This window comes from Phascolarctos cinereus, unplaced genomic scaffold (assembly GCF_003287225.1).
Source record: "Phascolarctos cinereus isolate Bilbo 61053 unplaced genomic scaffold, phaCin_HiC Scaffold_4;HRSCAF=312, whole genome shotgun sequence".
NCBI lineage: Eukaryota > Metazoa > Chordata > Mammalia > Diprotodontia > Phascolarctidae > Phascolarctos > Phascolarctos cinereus.
The window spans coordinates 318,471,764-318,487,596 of NW_027555847.1; the positions used below are offsets into that span (position 1 = coordinate 318,471,764).

General features: G+C 35.9%; 1 protein-coding gene across 2 annotated transcripts in view; it reads left to right on the top strand.

The window, feature by feature from the left end:
- Positions 1-15,833, top strand: part of IQGAP2 (IQ motif containing GTPase activating protein 2) — a 391,728-nt gene that overhangs the window by 366,099 nt on the left and 9,796 nt on the right. For both annotated transcript variants that reach the window (XM_020998497.1, XM_020998498.1), the window contains exons 31-33: positions 10,166-10,253; positions 12,707-12,919; positions 14,832-14,992. In XM_020998497.1, the coding sequence (XP_020854156.1) occupies positions 10,166-10,253; positions 12,707-12,919; positions 14,832-14,992 (462 nt within the window). The remainder of the gene's footprint in view (positions 1-10,165; positions 10,254-12,706; positions 12,920-14,831; positions 14,993-15,833) is intronic.

Sequence of the window (15,833 nt, forward strand, 5' to 3'; positions counted from 1 at the left end):
AGGGAAGTCAAAAGCATCACATGCTACAGAATGGTCAAAAAGGAAGAGAATGAGAAAAGGTCATCAGAGATTTGTCAATTAAGAACTCATTGTTCACTTTTTAGAGAACAGTTTTAGTTGAATGATAAAGTCAGGTTTTTTAACCTATCAGACTTTACATTTTTCCATAATGAATTTCACCTTACTAGATTCAGTCCATTCAGCCAAGATCTTTTTTGAAGCCTGACTCTGTCATCCAGTATGTCATCTATTCCTTTATTGAAGTTATTGGTGAAAATGTTAAGCAGTCCATGGCCAAGGATGTATCCCTGGAGCATTCTACCAGAGACCTCCTGCCAAGTTAACATCAAGCTATTAGTCTCTATTTTTTGACACAATCAATTCATGCAGCACTGAATCCATTTAATTGTATTATCATGTAATCCATATGTCCCTTTCTTATTTGTGTACGTCTCAAGCACCCTACCTATATTATAAACTCCCATCAGGGCAAGAATGGCATTATCTTTGTCCCCACTACAGTGCCTTACCCAAAGTCAGCATTCAAAAATCATTTGATAAAATGTCATGCCAAACATAGCCCCAAAGAAGAAATAAGAAAATATACTTTCCTCTAGTCTTTTCCCGCTACTTAATAGTTTTTTTAATTTTTTCAATTAGATGGAAAGGTAGTTTTCAACATTCATTTTTATAAGATTTTGAATTCCAAATTTTTCTCTCTCTCTCCTCCCCCCAAGATAGCAAGCAATATGATATAGGTTATGCATGTACAATCATGTTATACATATTTCCACGTTAGTCATGTCATGAAAGAAGAATCAGAACAAAAGAGAAAACCATAAAAAGGGGGAAAAAAGTGAAAATAGCATACTTCAATCTGCATTCAGACTCCATAGTTCTTTCTCTGGATGTGGATAGCATTTTCCATCATGAGTCTTTTGGAGTTGTCTTAGATCATTGTACAAGTTGCTGTTCTCCTGGTTCTGCTTACTTCACTTAGCATCAGTTCATGTAGCTCTTTCCAGGTTTTTCTGAAATCTATCTGCTCATCATTTCTTATAGAGCAATAGTATTCCATTGCATTCATATACCATGACTTTTTCAGTAACAGTGGAGCCGCCGTACTTAGACTCTTACATTCCTTCAGCCTCTCAGTGATGTATAAAGAAGTAGAAATGGTCCTACTGAAAACATAACTGGGAAAGGCAGCTAGATGGCCAGCTGGTAATGAATTCTTTAGACACTGTAATCTCTGAAAGAAAAAATACTAACATGGTCTTTAATTCTATGCATCCCTTTTCTAGTCCTACAGTGATGGTGGAAGAGTGTGCTAAGAAATCACTTAAGCTGATTGTTGGTACCCTAAATGTAAGATCCTTGTCGATTGAAGGGCTAAACGGCTGAAAGGACATGATTGTATGAATCTTGCTGTTCTCACTATAAATGAAACCAGAAGAAATTGCACCTAAATGGAGAGATGTCTTACAAATTTTCCTTTGAGTGTTAAATGGGCTGGCAAGAGTTAGTCCTAACGTGTCCAAAGGCAACAAGAAAATGTAATTTCATGGGAGACCTTGACCATCTCTGATTACATTGCTCATATTGAACATAAATCAAAGAAGCCTATTAAAATATTGTTGTCTTATATACCAGCATTTCTTGCAGAAGTCGAGGAGGTAGAAGAATTCTATAAAGAACTCAATAAGACCCTCCAAATTAAATAGGCATCTACTTTATGACTTGAGTGCACTGGTAGGTTTAAGTAAGGATAGCAAAAAAAAAAAGTTGAAAAATTTAGCTCCAGATCAAGAAGCCAAAAAAGGCTAAAGGCTTATAGAAGCTTTACATCTCTGTATCTTGTATACTTTAAGAAGAGAGATTCAAAAGATCCTAGAAATGGGCAGGAGCAAATAATAACATTTTAAAAATGAAATTAATTAAACTTGAATGTATAGGGAACAACTTCTACTGATGGGGATCATTTCTGAATCGACTGCCTCCATACAGACCAGTCACCAAAGAGTAACCAAAATAGAAGAAAACAAAAATGAAAAGATAGTGTTCAACTGAGGCAAATCTAACCTGAACTATATGAATAAGTGTTTCTCCCCTTCACCCGCATTGGTTATGGATATAAGAACAGACACTGGCAGTGAGTAGAAATCAATGAAGCCCAGAAACCATCTCAGCTAGCAAAAAATGTGATTTCTGTGCTAAATGGAAAAGAATTGCTGGTACAAACAAAACCATTTTTAGAATATAGACTTGTTTGTAAAATCTTACAGAAGAAGACATTGGAAGGTTATGGAATATCATTGTCTTCTAAAACAGAATCAATAGAGGTTAAAAAAATAAGTTCACAAAAAGCTTGGTGAGAAAACTCACCTAAACAAATCCATCCCAAAGGTGATTTAGGGGAAAAAATCAGAAGGAGGATATAATCAATAAATAAAAAATGGAAATAATGTGTAAAAGATTTCTGTAACAAATATCTTTCTCCATTATTGACAGTGGAGCCACCACACTTGGACTCTTACATCTCTTCAAACCCCTCAGTGACGTATAAAGAAGTAGAAATGGTACTACTGAAAATGTAACTTGGAGAGGCAACTGTAAAAACTAGACCACATATATGCAGAAATCTTCTAATATGCTCAAAATGATGTGATTTTGAGGGTACTGAGGAATCAACTTTCAATCTGAAAGAGAAAAGGTTATGGAGTGCTTGGGGAAAACAAATCATGGATCAAGAAAATATCAATAACTGCCAATGCTTATGCCAACTTTCAATTATCTTCAAGAGAATATTCTTCATATGTAGCAAGACATCTTTGATGAAGTTACAAGAAGAAAATAGGCAGGCTTTCACAAGTCTACAGAAGATCGTAGCCTACATCTTTATAGTCACCCAGTTGACTGAAAGATGCCGAATACAGGCCTTGGTTTCAATAGAGCAAAAGAGAACCTTAAAAGCTCTCCTTCAACCAGGTGTCTCCTAGCTATATGTTAAGATCATGAGATTCTTTGAAAGCTCTAACCTTCTGATTATTAATCTTAAATGATTCAGAAACAAGGGAAGATACATGCTTGACAAAGGCGTTTGTAATGGTCCTAGAAGATGTCCCACATAGAATCTAAATGAAAGAGGGATTGATTCTCTCTCGATGAAGACATCCTCCAGATGTTTGTGTTTGCTGATAAGACTGTGTTGGTAGCATCAGATCCTGGAATACTGCAAAATATCCTGAATGAGATCCATAATCCCTTTGCCCTAATTATCCACACTTGGAAAGTGAATCAAAAAAGATTGCCAGTTTTCCAGATCTTCTTATGTAGTTTGATGTTGATAAACAACCAGACCCAGAAATAAATAGGAAGAAGAGGGTAGACAGGAAGTTGTATGGGGCTTTGAATGACCCCCAAAGATTCATCTATTTAACCCTAGTATTCTGCCAGTGATACTATATAGCTTTGAGCCTTACAATATCATTTTTTAAAAATGAAATTGATTAAATTTGAATGTACAGGAACCAGTTTGCTACTGATGTGGTAATTATTTCTAAATCGATATCTCCATGCAGACCAATCACCAAAGAACAACCAAAATCATTGCTTCAAAGAGTCTAAGTTGCAGGTCACCCTAAGGTCAATGTGTGATCATGACTAGGCTACAACATGTTTCCAGTAAAGAAATTCATGGGACAAGTCAAAAGGAGAGAGTGTACTTTCCTCCTGTTCTTTTCAGAATGAAAGAAGCTATGGGTGTGGTGACTAGCTGATGCAGAGGGTAGAGGGCTGGGCTTAGAGTCAGGAAGACCTGAATTCAAATCTACCCTCAGACACCTGCTAGCTGTGTGACCCTGTGCAGGTTACTTAACCCTGGTTGCCTCAGTTTCCTCATCTGTAAAATGAGCCAGAGAAGGAAATGGCAAACCACTCCAGTATCTTTGCCAAGAAAACCTCAAATGGGATCACTAAGAGTCAGATATAACTGAATAAGAACAACAAAAAATGGGTGTGGAGCATTGCATGTACATTAGAGTCAGTTAGCATGTTGGTTAGCTTTGTTGAATTGCTTCTCTTCTCCACACCCCTCTTTTGTTCCTTGTTTTAAGAGAGAGTTCTTTGGGTAGAGAAGAAGGAATGTATTTGGAAATGAAGATGATATGAATGGAACAAGTCATATAAAGTAGGTCACTGGGAATGGTGTATGAAGAGAAAAAAAAGAAATGGAGACAGAAAGACTAGGGATGAGGAAATAGTCAAAATACAGCCTACACGTTCCATTGATGTCCAAAGCAATGTCAGACTCTCTGGAAAAAAGCCCCTGGCATTCTGGGTGAGCCCCCATCAAGGATTTATGGAAAAACATAGACAAGAATAGTACAAGATGAAAAGATGTGGATGGGTTATAAAAACAACAGTACAATGGATAGTTTGCTAGACTTGGAGTTAAGACCTAAATTCAAATCATCTAACTTCTTAAAAAACTATTAATGTCAGGTCTTTTCCTGTTTGGGACTACCACCATCCTCACGATCCCTATACCATTGCCTACAATGATGACATCATGGATCCTTTGAAGTACATACTTAATTAGTTCTGTGTCTTTTACTAGAAGACTTGACTATAGAGACTGGGTGGCATTTGTATTCTCTCCAATGCCCCTATGCCTAGGACAGTTATCTGGCCTGCTAATAAATGTTTATTAAACTGGAGCTGCCTTTCTTTTTTTTTTTTTAATTTGGAAAAATCATAATCTGAATCTATTTCTTAACTTTAAGGTATAAACTGGAGAAGGAAGAAACATTCTAAATGGATATCTAAAAATTAGCTTCCACAGAAATCCAGGCAGTCTCCCACATGGTTGTGATTAGATCTTTGCCTACATTTGTCTCTTAGTGGATTACGTACTAAACATTCCCAGACATTTTCCCAGTCTCTCCTATATTTTAGGATGTTGGTAAGAGATGAGGTCATTCTCTCCTGGAAAAAAAAAAAGCACTAAATTTTTCATGTTTCTTGGTATTCAGACTTGATTTACAACTTGAAATTTTAAAAATCAAATTTGACCTCTTATATGATTTCTCACAGTTCTCAGAAATAAAAGTAGTTTCTTTAAATGTTGAGCTTATGATGTAAGCTTATTGCTATCATAATTGCCTATGTTCTTCTAAGTATGATAAACCTTTATGATAAATGGACATTCTATTTTTAAAAATTTTTTTGGATGTTCTATTTTAAACAGATTTGTATTTGTTTTTATGCAGATTGGGCACTTCTGCTGTCATTTGTAAAGGAATTAATCATATGGCGATATAATTGCACGTGTGTCTATGTGAACACATTTGAAAGGATTAAAGCTTAAGGCAACAGCAAGGAGAAACTATGAAAGCGTCGTCATAAGAATAAATCCATTTTTAGTTTAAGGAATCAAAAGGAAACTCTATTTAGGAAACTTCTTTAGTAGTAAGGGAATCCATTTCCAGTAATAGTGTTCCCATATGGCTTAAAGTGAGCCCTGTGCTTGGAATATACTGATGACAATCAGTACTTGTTTGTCCTTTATGCTAAAAATTCCTCATTTCTTTTGCTAGTGCATTTAATCCCTGATTAAGTAGGGATTACCAACTGACAGTGTGCAGCACACATCTCGATGACACACCAGATGATTTTACAGGACCCTGGGAGGAAAGAGCTGCCACAGGGAGTTTCCTGGCTCTTAACTAGCTAAGGCTGAACAGCTTTTCTTTCTTTTTTTGCCCCCCTCTCATTAAAGGGGAAAATCCTTTATTGGGGGGGGGACATTCATCACTTGAAATTTTGAGTTCCAAATCCTCTCCTTCCCTCCAGTCCCTCCACCCATTAAGAAGCCAAGTAACACGATATCAATTATACATGAGAAGTCATACAAAACCTATTTCCATGTCAGCCATATTGGGGATGGGGGAAAGCAAGAAAAATAAAGTGAAAAAAATATGCTCCAGTCTACACTCAATTCATCAGTTCTGGCTCTGCTCTGATAGCATTTTTCATCCTAGGTTCTTTGGAATTGTCTTGATCTGACTGGCTAAGTCTTTCACAATTGATCATCATTATAGTACTGCTTTTACTGTGTACAATGTTCTCCAGGTTCTTCTCATTTCACTTTGAATCAGTTCATATAAGTCTTCTAGGTTTTTCTGAAACTATCCTGCTCATCATTTCTTATGCAATAGTATTCCATCACAATCATATACCACAACTTGTTCATCTGTTACCCAGTTGATGGGAATCCCCTCAATTTCCAGTTCTTTGCCACCACAAAAAGAGCTGTTAGAAATATGTTTGTACATATGGGTCCTTTTCCCTTTTCTTTGAGATCTTTGGAGTATAGACTTAATAGTGAGTCAAAGGGTGCAGAGTTTCATGACCCTTTGGGCATAGTTTCAGATTGTTCTCCAGAAAAGTTGGACTAGTTCACAACTCTACTAGCAGTGCATTAGTATCCCTGGTTTTCCACATTGCCTCAAGAATTTGTCATTTTTGTCATGTTAGCTAATCTTTTAGGAGTAAGGTGGTAGAGTTGTTTTAATTAGCATTTCTCTAACCAGTAGTGATTTAGAGCATTTTTTCACGTGACTCTTGATAGCTTTGATTTCTTCTTCTGAAAATTGCCTCTTCATATCGATCCTTTGACCATTTACCAATTGGGGAATGACTCTTACTTGTATAAATTTGGCTCAGTTTGCTACGTATTTGAGAAATGAAGTCTTTATCAGAGAATTTTGCTGTAAAATGCTTTTACCAGTTTCCTGATTTCTTTATAATTTTGGCTCCATTGGTTTTGTGGTGCAAAAACTTTTAATTTTATAATAAAAAATTATCCATTTCACTTCCCATGATCTTCTCTATCTTTTCTTTGTTCAGAAATTTTTCTATTATCCATAGGTCTGACAGGTAACTTTTTCCGTGCTCCCCTAATTTACTTATGATATCACCCTTCACGTCTATATCATTTACCTATTTTGACCTTATTTTGATATGCAATGTGAGATGGTGGTCTATAGCTAGTTTCTGCCAAACTGCTTTCCAGTTTTCCCAACAATTTTTGTCAGATGATGAGTTCTTGCCCCAAAAGCTTGGATGTTTGGGTTTATCCAACACTAGATTAATGTGCACACTTGCTGCTATGTATTGTGTACCTGATCTGTTCCACTGATCCACTACTCTGTTTCTTAGCCAGTGCCAGATTGTTTTGATGATTACCACTTTTTAATAGAATTTGAATTTCTGTTCATGTAATGCTTCTGTACAAGTGTTAAATGGATAATTTTTATTATTTTAAATTGAAATTTTCTTGTATAAATAAAACCTATGAAGCCAAGAATAGAAGGAATCCAGATAATTGGGGGGGAAACTTACATAGATGCCCCCATGTTTATACATATACATTTATGATGAATCAGTTCTAGAGTTAGAAAGACCTGGTTTCAAGTTCTGTTTCTGATATGTAGCTGTGTGACCCTAGGCAAATCATTTTACTTCTAAGTGGCCTAGTAACTTATCTAAGATGAGTTACAGATGAGTTGCCTTTCCATCTTGGTGAAGGGATTTTCCACGCCAAAAGTTCTCTACACTGATAAAATCACAGATTTTGGACGGAAATACAAAATAACTGAAATTACAAAACTGTCTGTTGTGCTGCCTGCTCATAGCACTCTCTGTTTACTTAACACAACTTGAAAAGAAAAATTCTGAAGCACCACATAGCAGACACAACTTCATAGAGGTAGCATTGGGCCAAAAATGGAAGCTTCTCAGTCTTCCAGGCCACACAGTATAGGTTAGCCACTAAGGTCCACACTTACTCCATGAATGCTCAGAAAATACCTTGGGAGCTGATTATTTAGTTGACTTTCTAAGTTCTTCTAGTATAGTGATCTCAAGAGGGAGCGAGGGCATGCCAACAAAAGGGCTATGATTATGACTTCAATAACAATTAGTGTGATCAACCAATTGTAGGGCAGGAAGATAGACCACAAGCCTCCCCTCCTTGCAATAGCCAATCGTAAGGCTCATCTGCTGCTTAACCAACCTACTTTCTACTATTATAGCCTAATCTCCCTTCTTGGTCCTCGTCCGCTTACACCCCGATTCCAACCCTGCTCTGTACTGTATATTGACCCAGAAGTACAATTACCTCTCTATGATACAGGTACTCACATCAACAGATGGGTAGGTGCCACTGGAAAATTTTTGCCTACCCTACCTCTCTCCCAGCCCAGCATACTTATCCTTGCTATGTGGTGTCTATCTTTTAAAAAAATTTTTTTAAGAAATCTGTTTGTCTAGATACATTGATCAAATTAATTACTAATTCATCAAATGAATTAATAACTGACAATTATTAATTATAAATCTGCCCTATCCTACAGGGCATACCCTGGGATTTAAAAAATAATTTCATATATTCCATTATATCATTCTTAATAAAAATATTAATTTTAATGAGGAAAGAAGGTTTTTGTACCATTCATAAGATTAAAATTACGTTTGAATACTGTTTATTTCATCTGTAATCCTCCTTAAATTTCTCTTATGTACATTTTATATTGAACACTACATTAATACAACAGTGCATAATGTAAATTATAAATTAACTTATGTCATGTGTAAAATTATATATGTATATACACATATATACGCCACATTAAATGCATGCTTAGATTTTATTTTATTTTTTGCACTGGTAGGGTTGTATGATCAAAAGAGTTTTGAGATCATTTCTCTAGATCCTTCAACAAATCTTTGGTAATCTTAATTTGACTCTTGACTGGAATTTGGAAGCCAGTATACATATAGCAATACATTTCCTCTTATTTTCTTTTGTTTTTCTTTCCTTAAAACCTGAAAAAATATCAGCTCTGGCACATAATAGGTATTAAATAAATGCTTGTTGATTTAACTTGGTTATAGATTGACAAAGGTCTGTCTCGTCCTGCTCAGCTTGACACATTGGTTCTTTGACTGGCCCTACTTCTGATACCACATACACTCATTTATTGAAGCTTCCATTCTACAAGTAATTCTAGTACCTGCTCAGCCAGCATTGGCCTACAAGTCTGAATCCTAAAGCTATGATTTTTCTCATTACAGGGAATCTAGAAATAGATCTATCTATGTAGGTGTGTGTGTGTGTGTGTGTGTGTGTGTGTATACACATACACATACTTACATACATGTGCAACTAAGTGGCACAGTGAATAAAATGCTGGGCCTACAGTCAAGAAGACTCCTCTTCATGAGTTCAAATCTGACCTCAGACACTTACTAGCTGTATGACCCTGGGCAAGTCATTTAACCCAGTTTGCCTCAGTTCCCCATCAGTAAAATGAGTTGGAGAAAGAAATGGCAAACCACTCCAGTTTCTTTATCAAGAAAACCCCAAATGGGGTCATGAAGAGTTGGACACAAATGAAATTATTGAACAACACACATACATGTATGTACAAATATGGATATATAGTATAGATATAAATAATACAAAATATGTATATACATCTATATATACATATACATACATACATACATACATACATACATGTATGTGTATATATGCCCAGGCTTACACTTTGGTCATCTGACCACTAAAGTCCTTTCCAGCTCAGTTGCTATGCACTATAGATAGACAAACAGACAGACACATCCATATACACTCATATATGTGTGTGTGTTTCATGCCTATAGTTGAGCTAGCTCCTAAAAGAAGGTGATAACTTTCTTTTTAAAGATCATAAAAAGGAAACTCAATGCTCCTCATATCTCTGCACAATAACTAGGTAACAGTACTTACTCCTTATGCCCACACACAAAAGAAATCAAAAACAAAAACAAAGAAAAAGCATAGATATTATATCTTATAATACACTGCTTAAGCACAATCAAATCTCAATTGCACAGGGGATTATAAAAGACAAACTTGGACAGGCCAGCTTTCTCAAACTTTAAGGAGCGTTAAAACAGAATGCATTGAATTTCTACAAGAACGAGTAAAATTATCTTTGAGGTCTCATGTGAGTATGGGTTTCTAAAGTGTCTCAGAAAAAGCCCACCGACCCTGACAGATACAGCAGGGCCATGTTGCTCTGGTCTAACTTTTACTTTTTTCTCTCGCTTCACAAAGGACCAAAAGGCTGGTCCTCGATGTAATCCGAACGCAAACAGGCACCTCGCTAGCAGAAATCCTACAGACACCAGCAACTCCAGAACAGGTACTGTTCTTTGGATGTGTGGATAGTGGTCAATAAAATATCAGGGAATTTACAGTCACACAAAATGCTTGGGAGGTTTTTTGGAGATTGCACTGTGCCGTGTGCTCTTATCTATCATGATGGCGGTAATAATAAGAAGAAGAATAGCCGTAATAATAGCAGCTAACATTTAGTTGTTATTTTAAGGTTTGCAAGGTACTTTATAAATAGTATCTCATTTGAGCCTTGCAGCAACCCTCAGAGTAGGTGTCATGATTATCCTCATTTTGCAGATGAGGAAACTGAGGCAGGTTATGTGACTTGTCTAAGGTCATACTTTGGTCAGCTGATCACTAAGGTCCTTTCCAGTTCTGAATCAATGATCCTGTCAGCTGAGGGTTGCTCTACATACTACATGTCAACTAGCACCTTTCAAATAATTTGAACACAATCACAGAAACAAAGTCTCAGAGTTATACTGAATCTACTCGGAGTGCCTTAGATTCATTATTTTGAGCATTAGCTGTGGATTTGGTCACATGCTGGTTAATATTTCTGGTTAGCAGCATCCCAATGAAGCAAAGTTTTCCTTATGTTGCACATTTGATAACTGAAGGTTCATTCCATAAAACCAAAATCTCTTCTGTTGATTTGAGAGTCAGTTTCTAAGACCACTGAGTCCAGAGTATATTATTTATTTTAAATGGAAATACAGTCCCATTCTGTATGGAATTTTTTATCAACAGCTTGGAATGTTTTGGTTGTTCTTGATAAAGTTTATACTTTCATCCAAATTGTAGTTTAAAATGTCCACAAATTGTTTTAGCTGTAAGGAATAATGTGATGATAAAAATTACTGAAATTCAATAGAAGCTATTCACTTTCTTATGTTGAGCAGAGTTGTTCCCAGTTTCCCTGAGCCTTCCCTAACTCTTGCCTACTCACCAAAGTAAAACTTTTTGTAAGGATTTTTGTTGTAAAGAAGCCAAAATTTCTGAGTTAATTGGCTGCTCCTTAAACCACATAAACAAAATATGTTGTGGGTGGAAAGCTGCATTATTTTAGTGTGAGGTTTTTATCTTTTATTGTGCAATTTTGTTACTCTTATTTACTGTTTTGTTGTTTCCAACCTAAATGTTTGCTGGCAAACTAGCAAATAGTTTTGCTTATATCATGGTGTCTAGTCAACTGTACACCTAATAATGATCTACAATCAGTTAATTAAATATAACCCACCAGTAACACCCATAATTCATTGTAGGGTATAGTTCAGTGAGGAGGCACAACAGCTGTCTTAGCTTTATTAAAGACTTTGCTCATTCAAATAACAGGAAATATTTATCATCATTCTTTTTGGTTTTTTTTTAGAAATCTCAAACTCTCTAGATTTATCAGCTTTTGTCCATGATATTATCAGGATTTGAGTCTACAGAAATCTTTTCTTTCACAAAGATAACTCATGACTGGCCTGTGAATCTCTATATCCACCAATAATAATCCTGAGAAAACACCAACATGTGCTGGATTTCAGCCTTTATTTTGGCGTTCTCTTCGTAGGGCTGCCATAATCATATTTCACCCAACAACCATAGATTCAGAGCTCAAAGGAATCACAGACATTATCTTTTCCAACATTGTCATTTTATATATAAAGAAATCGAGATCCAAAGAGGTGATAGGGGCACACAGAGTGTGGTACAGAGCTGAGATTTGAACCCACTTCTTTCTACTCTAAAGCGAGCCCATTTTCTATAAAGCCACACTGCCTTTCAAATTTTATTTCAGTTTCAACTAATGTCATTTCTGGAAAAGACTATGTGTTTGAGAGAGTAAGAACATATCCAAATAAAAATAGTTTTGGCTTTGGTAGTGGGAGAAGCCATTTAACACTTTTTCTGACTGATCTTGATAAAAAGAGGCTTTGCTGATATGCATCTACATTTTATATGAAACACACAGATATTTAAAGACATAAAATTATTTCTTTGTAAAGGCCTACTTCAATTGAGTAGATTTATTCTCCTGGGTTTGGTTTTTTTTTTCTGTCAAAAGGAGCACTTTTTAGATTTTTCTGGCATGGTCCTTACTAATTTAAATGCCTGTTGCTCACTTTTCATTTTTCATTTCCTCCCTTCCTTTCTTCTTTATTTTCTCCCTTTCTTCCTTCCTTCTTTCCTTTCTTCTTTCCTCCCTTTCTTCCTCCCTTCCTTCTTTCCCTACCTCCCTCTATATCACCCTTCCTCTGTCTCTGTCTGTCTCTCTCTGTTATTCTCCCTGTCTCTCTTTCTATGTCTATCTCTGTCTCTATTGCTTGCTCTCTCTCTCTCTCTCTCTCTCTCTCTCTCTCTCTCTCTCTCTCTCTCTCTCTCTCTCTCTGTCTCTGCCTCATACCCCCTGCCCCCAGTCTCATATTTACATTTTTGTGAAAGGGATAAAACAGGGGGTGAAAAAACAAAAATCTTTATGTTTCCCAGGAACTTAAACATTCCGTAGAGATGGAGAATAGGGCAATTTTGGATTCCAAGACCCCTGAAGAAATGAAAAACAACCAGTCCATGCTTGAGGATAGCCAGCTACCTTTGGAACAGAAGAAGAGGAAAATTCAAAGGAATCTTCGGATACTGGAACAGAATGGACTTGTATCATCAGAAAATAAATACCAAGAAGTTGTCAATGAGATTGCTAAGGTTTTTGGCAATGATATTCTTTCTTATTTATTCAACAAAAATTGGTTGAGAGCCTAGTATGTGCATGTTTTGGGGCTAATTGCAATGTAAGGATACCGAGTTATATAAGACACACCCCATGATTTCCATAGAAGCTTAAAATCCATAGCAATTTGACACAGATATTGATACCAGCCAGCATATACAAAACTATAGATGCCCTCCCCAAAATTAGGAGAAAATAAATGTTCTATAAATTTATTGAAAAGCTACCAGCCACCTCCATTAAAAAACACCTATGAGTTTTGGCAAGAGTACTTTATAGATTTTTAAAGTTATCATGATGCTTAAGGTGCTCTTTAAACATGACATCAAAATGCTAATGTTACATGAACTTCTATTACGTGAATATATCTTTGTCTGATTCTTTGGCCTAAATGCAATCATAAACAGTTTACAATTGAACTGCTAGCTAGTTTCTGCAAGTTCTCTTGCAAATCTTGCTGACAAAAAGTCTCAAACTATTGTGGGACTAAAGAAAAAAACAACATAGGAAGTGACTATGTGGTCTGTATGTCAGAGATAAGAGAAAGTATACATTATATAAGGAAGCACTTTCATCCTTTCATTCTCCCCCCATCCCTTGTAAATTTACCTGCAACCAAGAAGGTAAAATGAGTTAGTCGACAGGTCAGAAATCACAGCTTCTCACATAAAGGGAAAAAAAATACGCTTAGCTTCATTTTGTTGTGGAAATCTCTGGGTGTTTCTGGCTATAGATTTGCTCCCTTTGAGCTCCAGGGATGACTTGTTGGGGGGCCCTCTTTACCATGGAGAGGTAACAAGGAGTTTTTTTAGGGGGATGAGGTGAAACAGTTTTTTTTCTTAATACTTACCATAAGGCTTTTACCCTAACTGGATCTCTGTTATGAAGGAGCCTCATTTAAGGTGGTAGAAGAGTGCCTTCAACTAAATTTAGAAGTTTCTATGGGAGGACTTAAAAATTGGTCTAGCCGAATTGGTGTTTACCTGCAAGCCACTACAACACTTCTGAACTAGATTAAAACATAATTGGAAAATGATTAACAAAATAAAAATACTATGTAACATAGATAATGTTAATTTGTAGTTTCCTAAGTCAATATTTAGCCTGGAGGAATTGCTTCTCTTTGAGTTAGAGATGCCATGTGCCTAGGGGAAGCAGCCAAGGGTAACCAGTATTTTTTAAAGCAAAATACATCCAAATCCTGTCCATTAGATTGCAAGGAATGAAGATGGGTTTCTAGAAGTCACAAGTGCACATCAGTTATAGACTGTAGCCTTTTTCATACTCCAGGACTTGTTTTGAAGTCCCAATTTAAAGCCTTAATTGGCATTGAGATACCATGGGTACTGTTCCTGTGAAATCTCTTAGGGAAAGGAGTTTTATCAGATCAAAAAATAAAATTGTTCTTATTTCGTTAAGTGAATAAAATGATCATCAGTGGACCCCACCCATCAGTCCAAATGCATTTATACAAAATGTAATGAATGTTCAAGAGTCTGGAGAAATTATGTATTCCCTGTCAAAGAGTCCTTCCTTGTAAGCAACTGGGTTCATAAAAATAATTTTTGTCGTAAGTCATTTATGAAATTATTCTAAAATTCTTGCCACTGGTTATCCTACGATGAAATTAACCTTAGCAAGTGTCTTATAATTAACAACTTCCTATTCTTATATGAGATCAAAAATGGTTTATAATTTTTTTTGCAGGTGAGAAATGGAAATAATGACTTTCTGTAGAAAACTGCAGATTTCACACACACAGAGTTTAAATAAGAGAAATTAGCTGATGAAACTGTATTTCAATCCCAAATTATGAGTGCTTTAAAACAAGTTTCAAAGTGATGTTTCTGCATTAATCCTATGTAATGGACTCATATTTATCCTCAGGATATCCTGAATCAAAGACTGTACCGTCAAAATCGGAGAGCTGAGTTGGTGAAACTCCAGCAGACCCTGAATGCACTTAATTCCAAGTCAGCATTTTTTGAAGATCAAAGTAATTATTATGACACCTACATAAAGACTTGTTTAGACAACTTAACAAGAAAGTAAGTTCATATCATCTGTCTCACGAAACCTTTCTTACATTCATGAGGAGAACCAGAGATGCCTGTGGTTTGAATCTGTTTGGTTTGGGTTGCAAGTAAACTGAGTATTTAAAAAAGTAAACCAACATCACCTATTCTGTCACAAGTAGATTTTGAAATGTTATTTTCTGTATCAGCTTTATAAGGTTTATATATGTTTTATATATAAGCTTTATAAGTTCCTACCCACTTGTACTAATTTGAGTACTAATTCATGGAGAGGTTATAAGAATATAGGATTTCTATATTCACTGAGTAAAAGATTACTGTCAGAATTGTGTACTTCATACTTTTGTTATCAAGAGATACAGCTACTAGATGTCATAGCATTCCTTGTAAAACACATTCATGTATCAATTTTTGTTGTTCAGTCATTTCAGTTGTGTCTGACTCTTCATGACCCCATTTGGAGTTTTCTTGGCAAAGATACTGGAATAGTTTGCCATTTCCTTCTCCAGCTTATTTTACACATGAGGAAACTGAGGCAAACAAGGTTAAGTGACTTGCCCAGGGTGACACAGCTAGTAAGCATCTAAGGCTGGATTTGAACTCAGGAAGAGGGATATTCCTGACTCTAAATACCCCATTAAGCTACTGCAGAAGAATCATTTCTAAAAATTCATGAGTCGAGGAGCTTTTAACAAAAAGTTCATTTTTTCTGTTAATATATAAATTGCAGGCTTATTGATAGTAGTGTAGTAATATTAACATGTGCTTAATAACAATAATAATAATGATAATAAATAGCTAGCATTTGGCTTACAAAAAGCTTTACATATGTTAGCTCACTTGGTCTTCATAA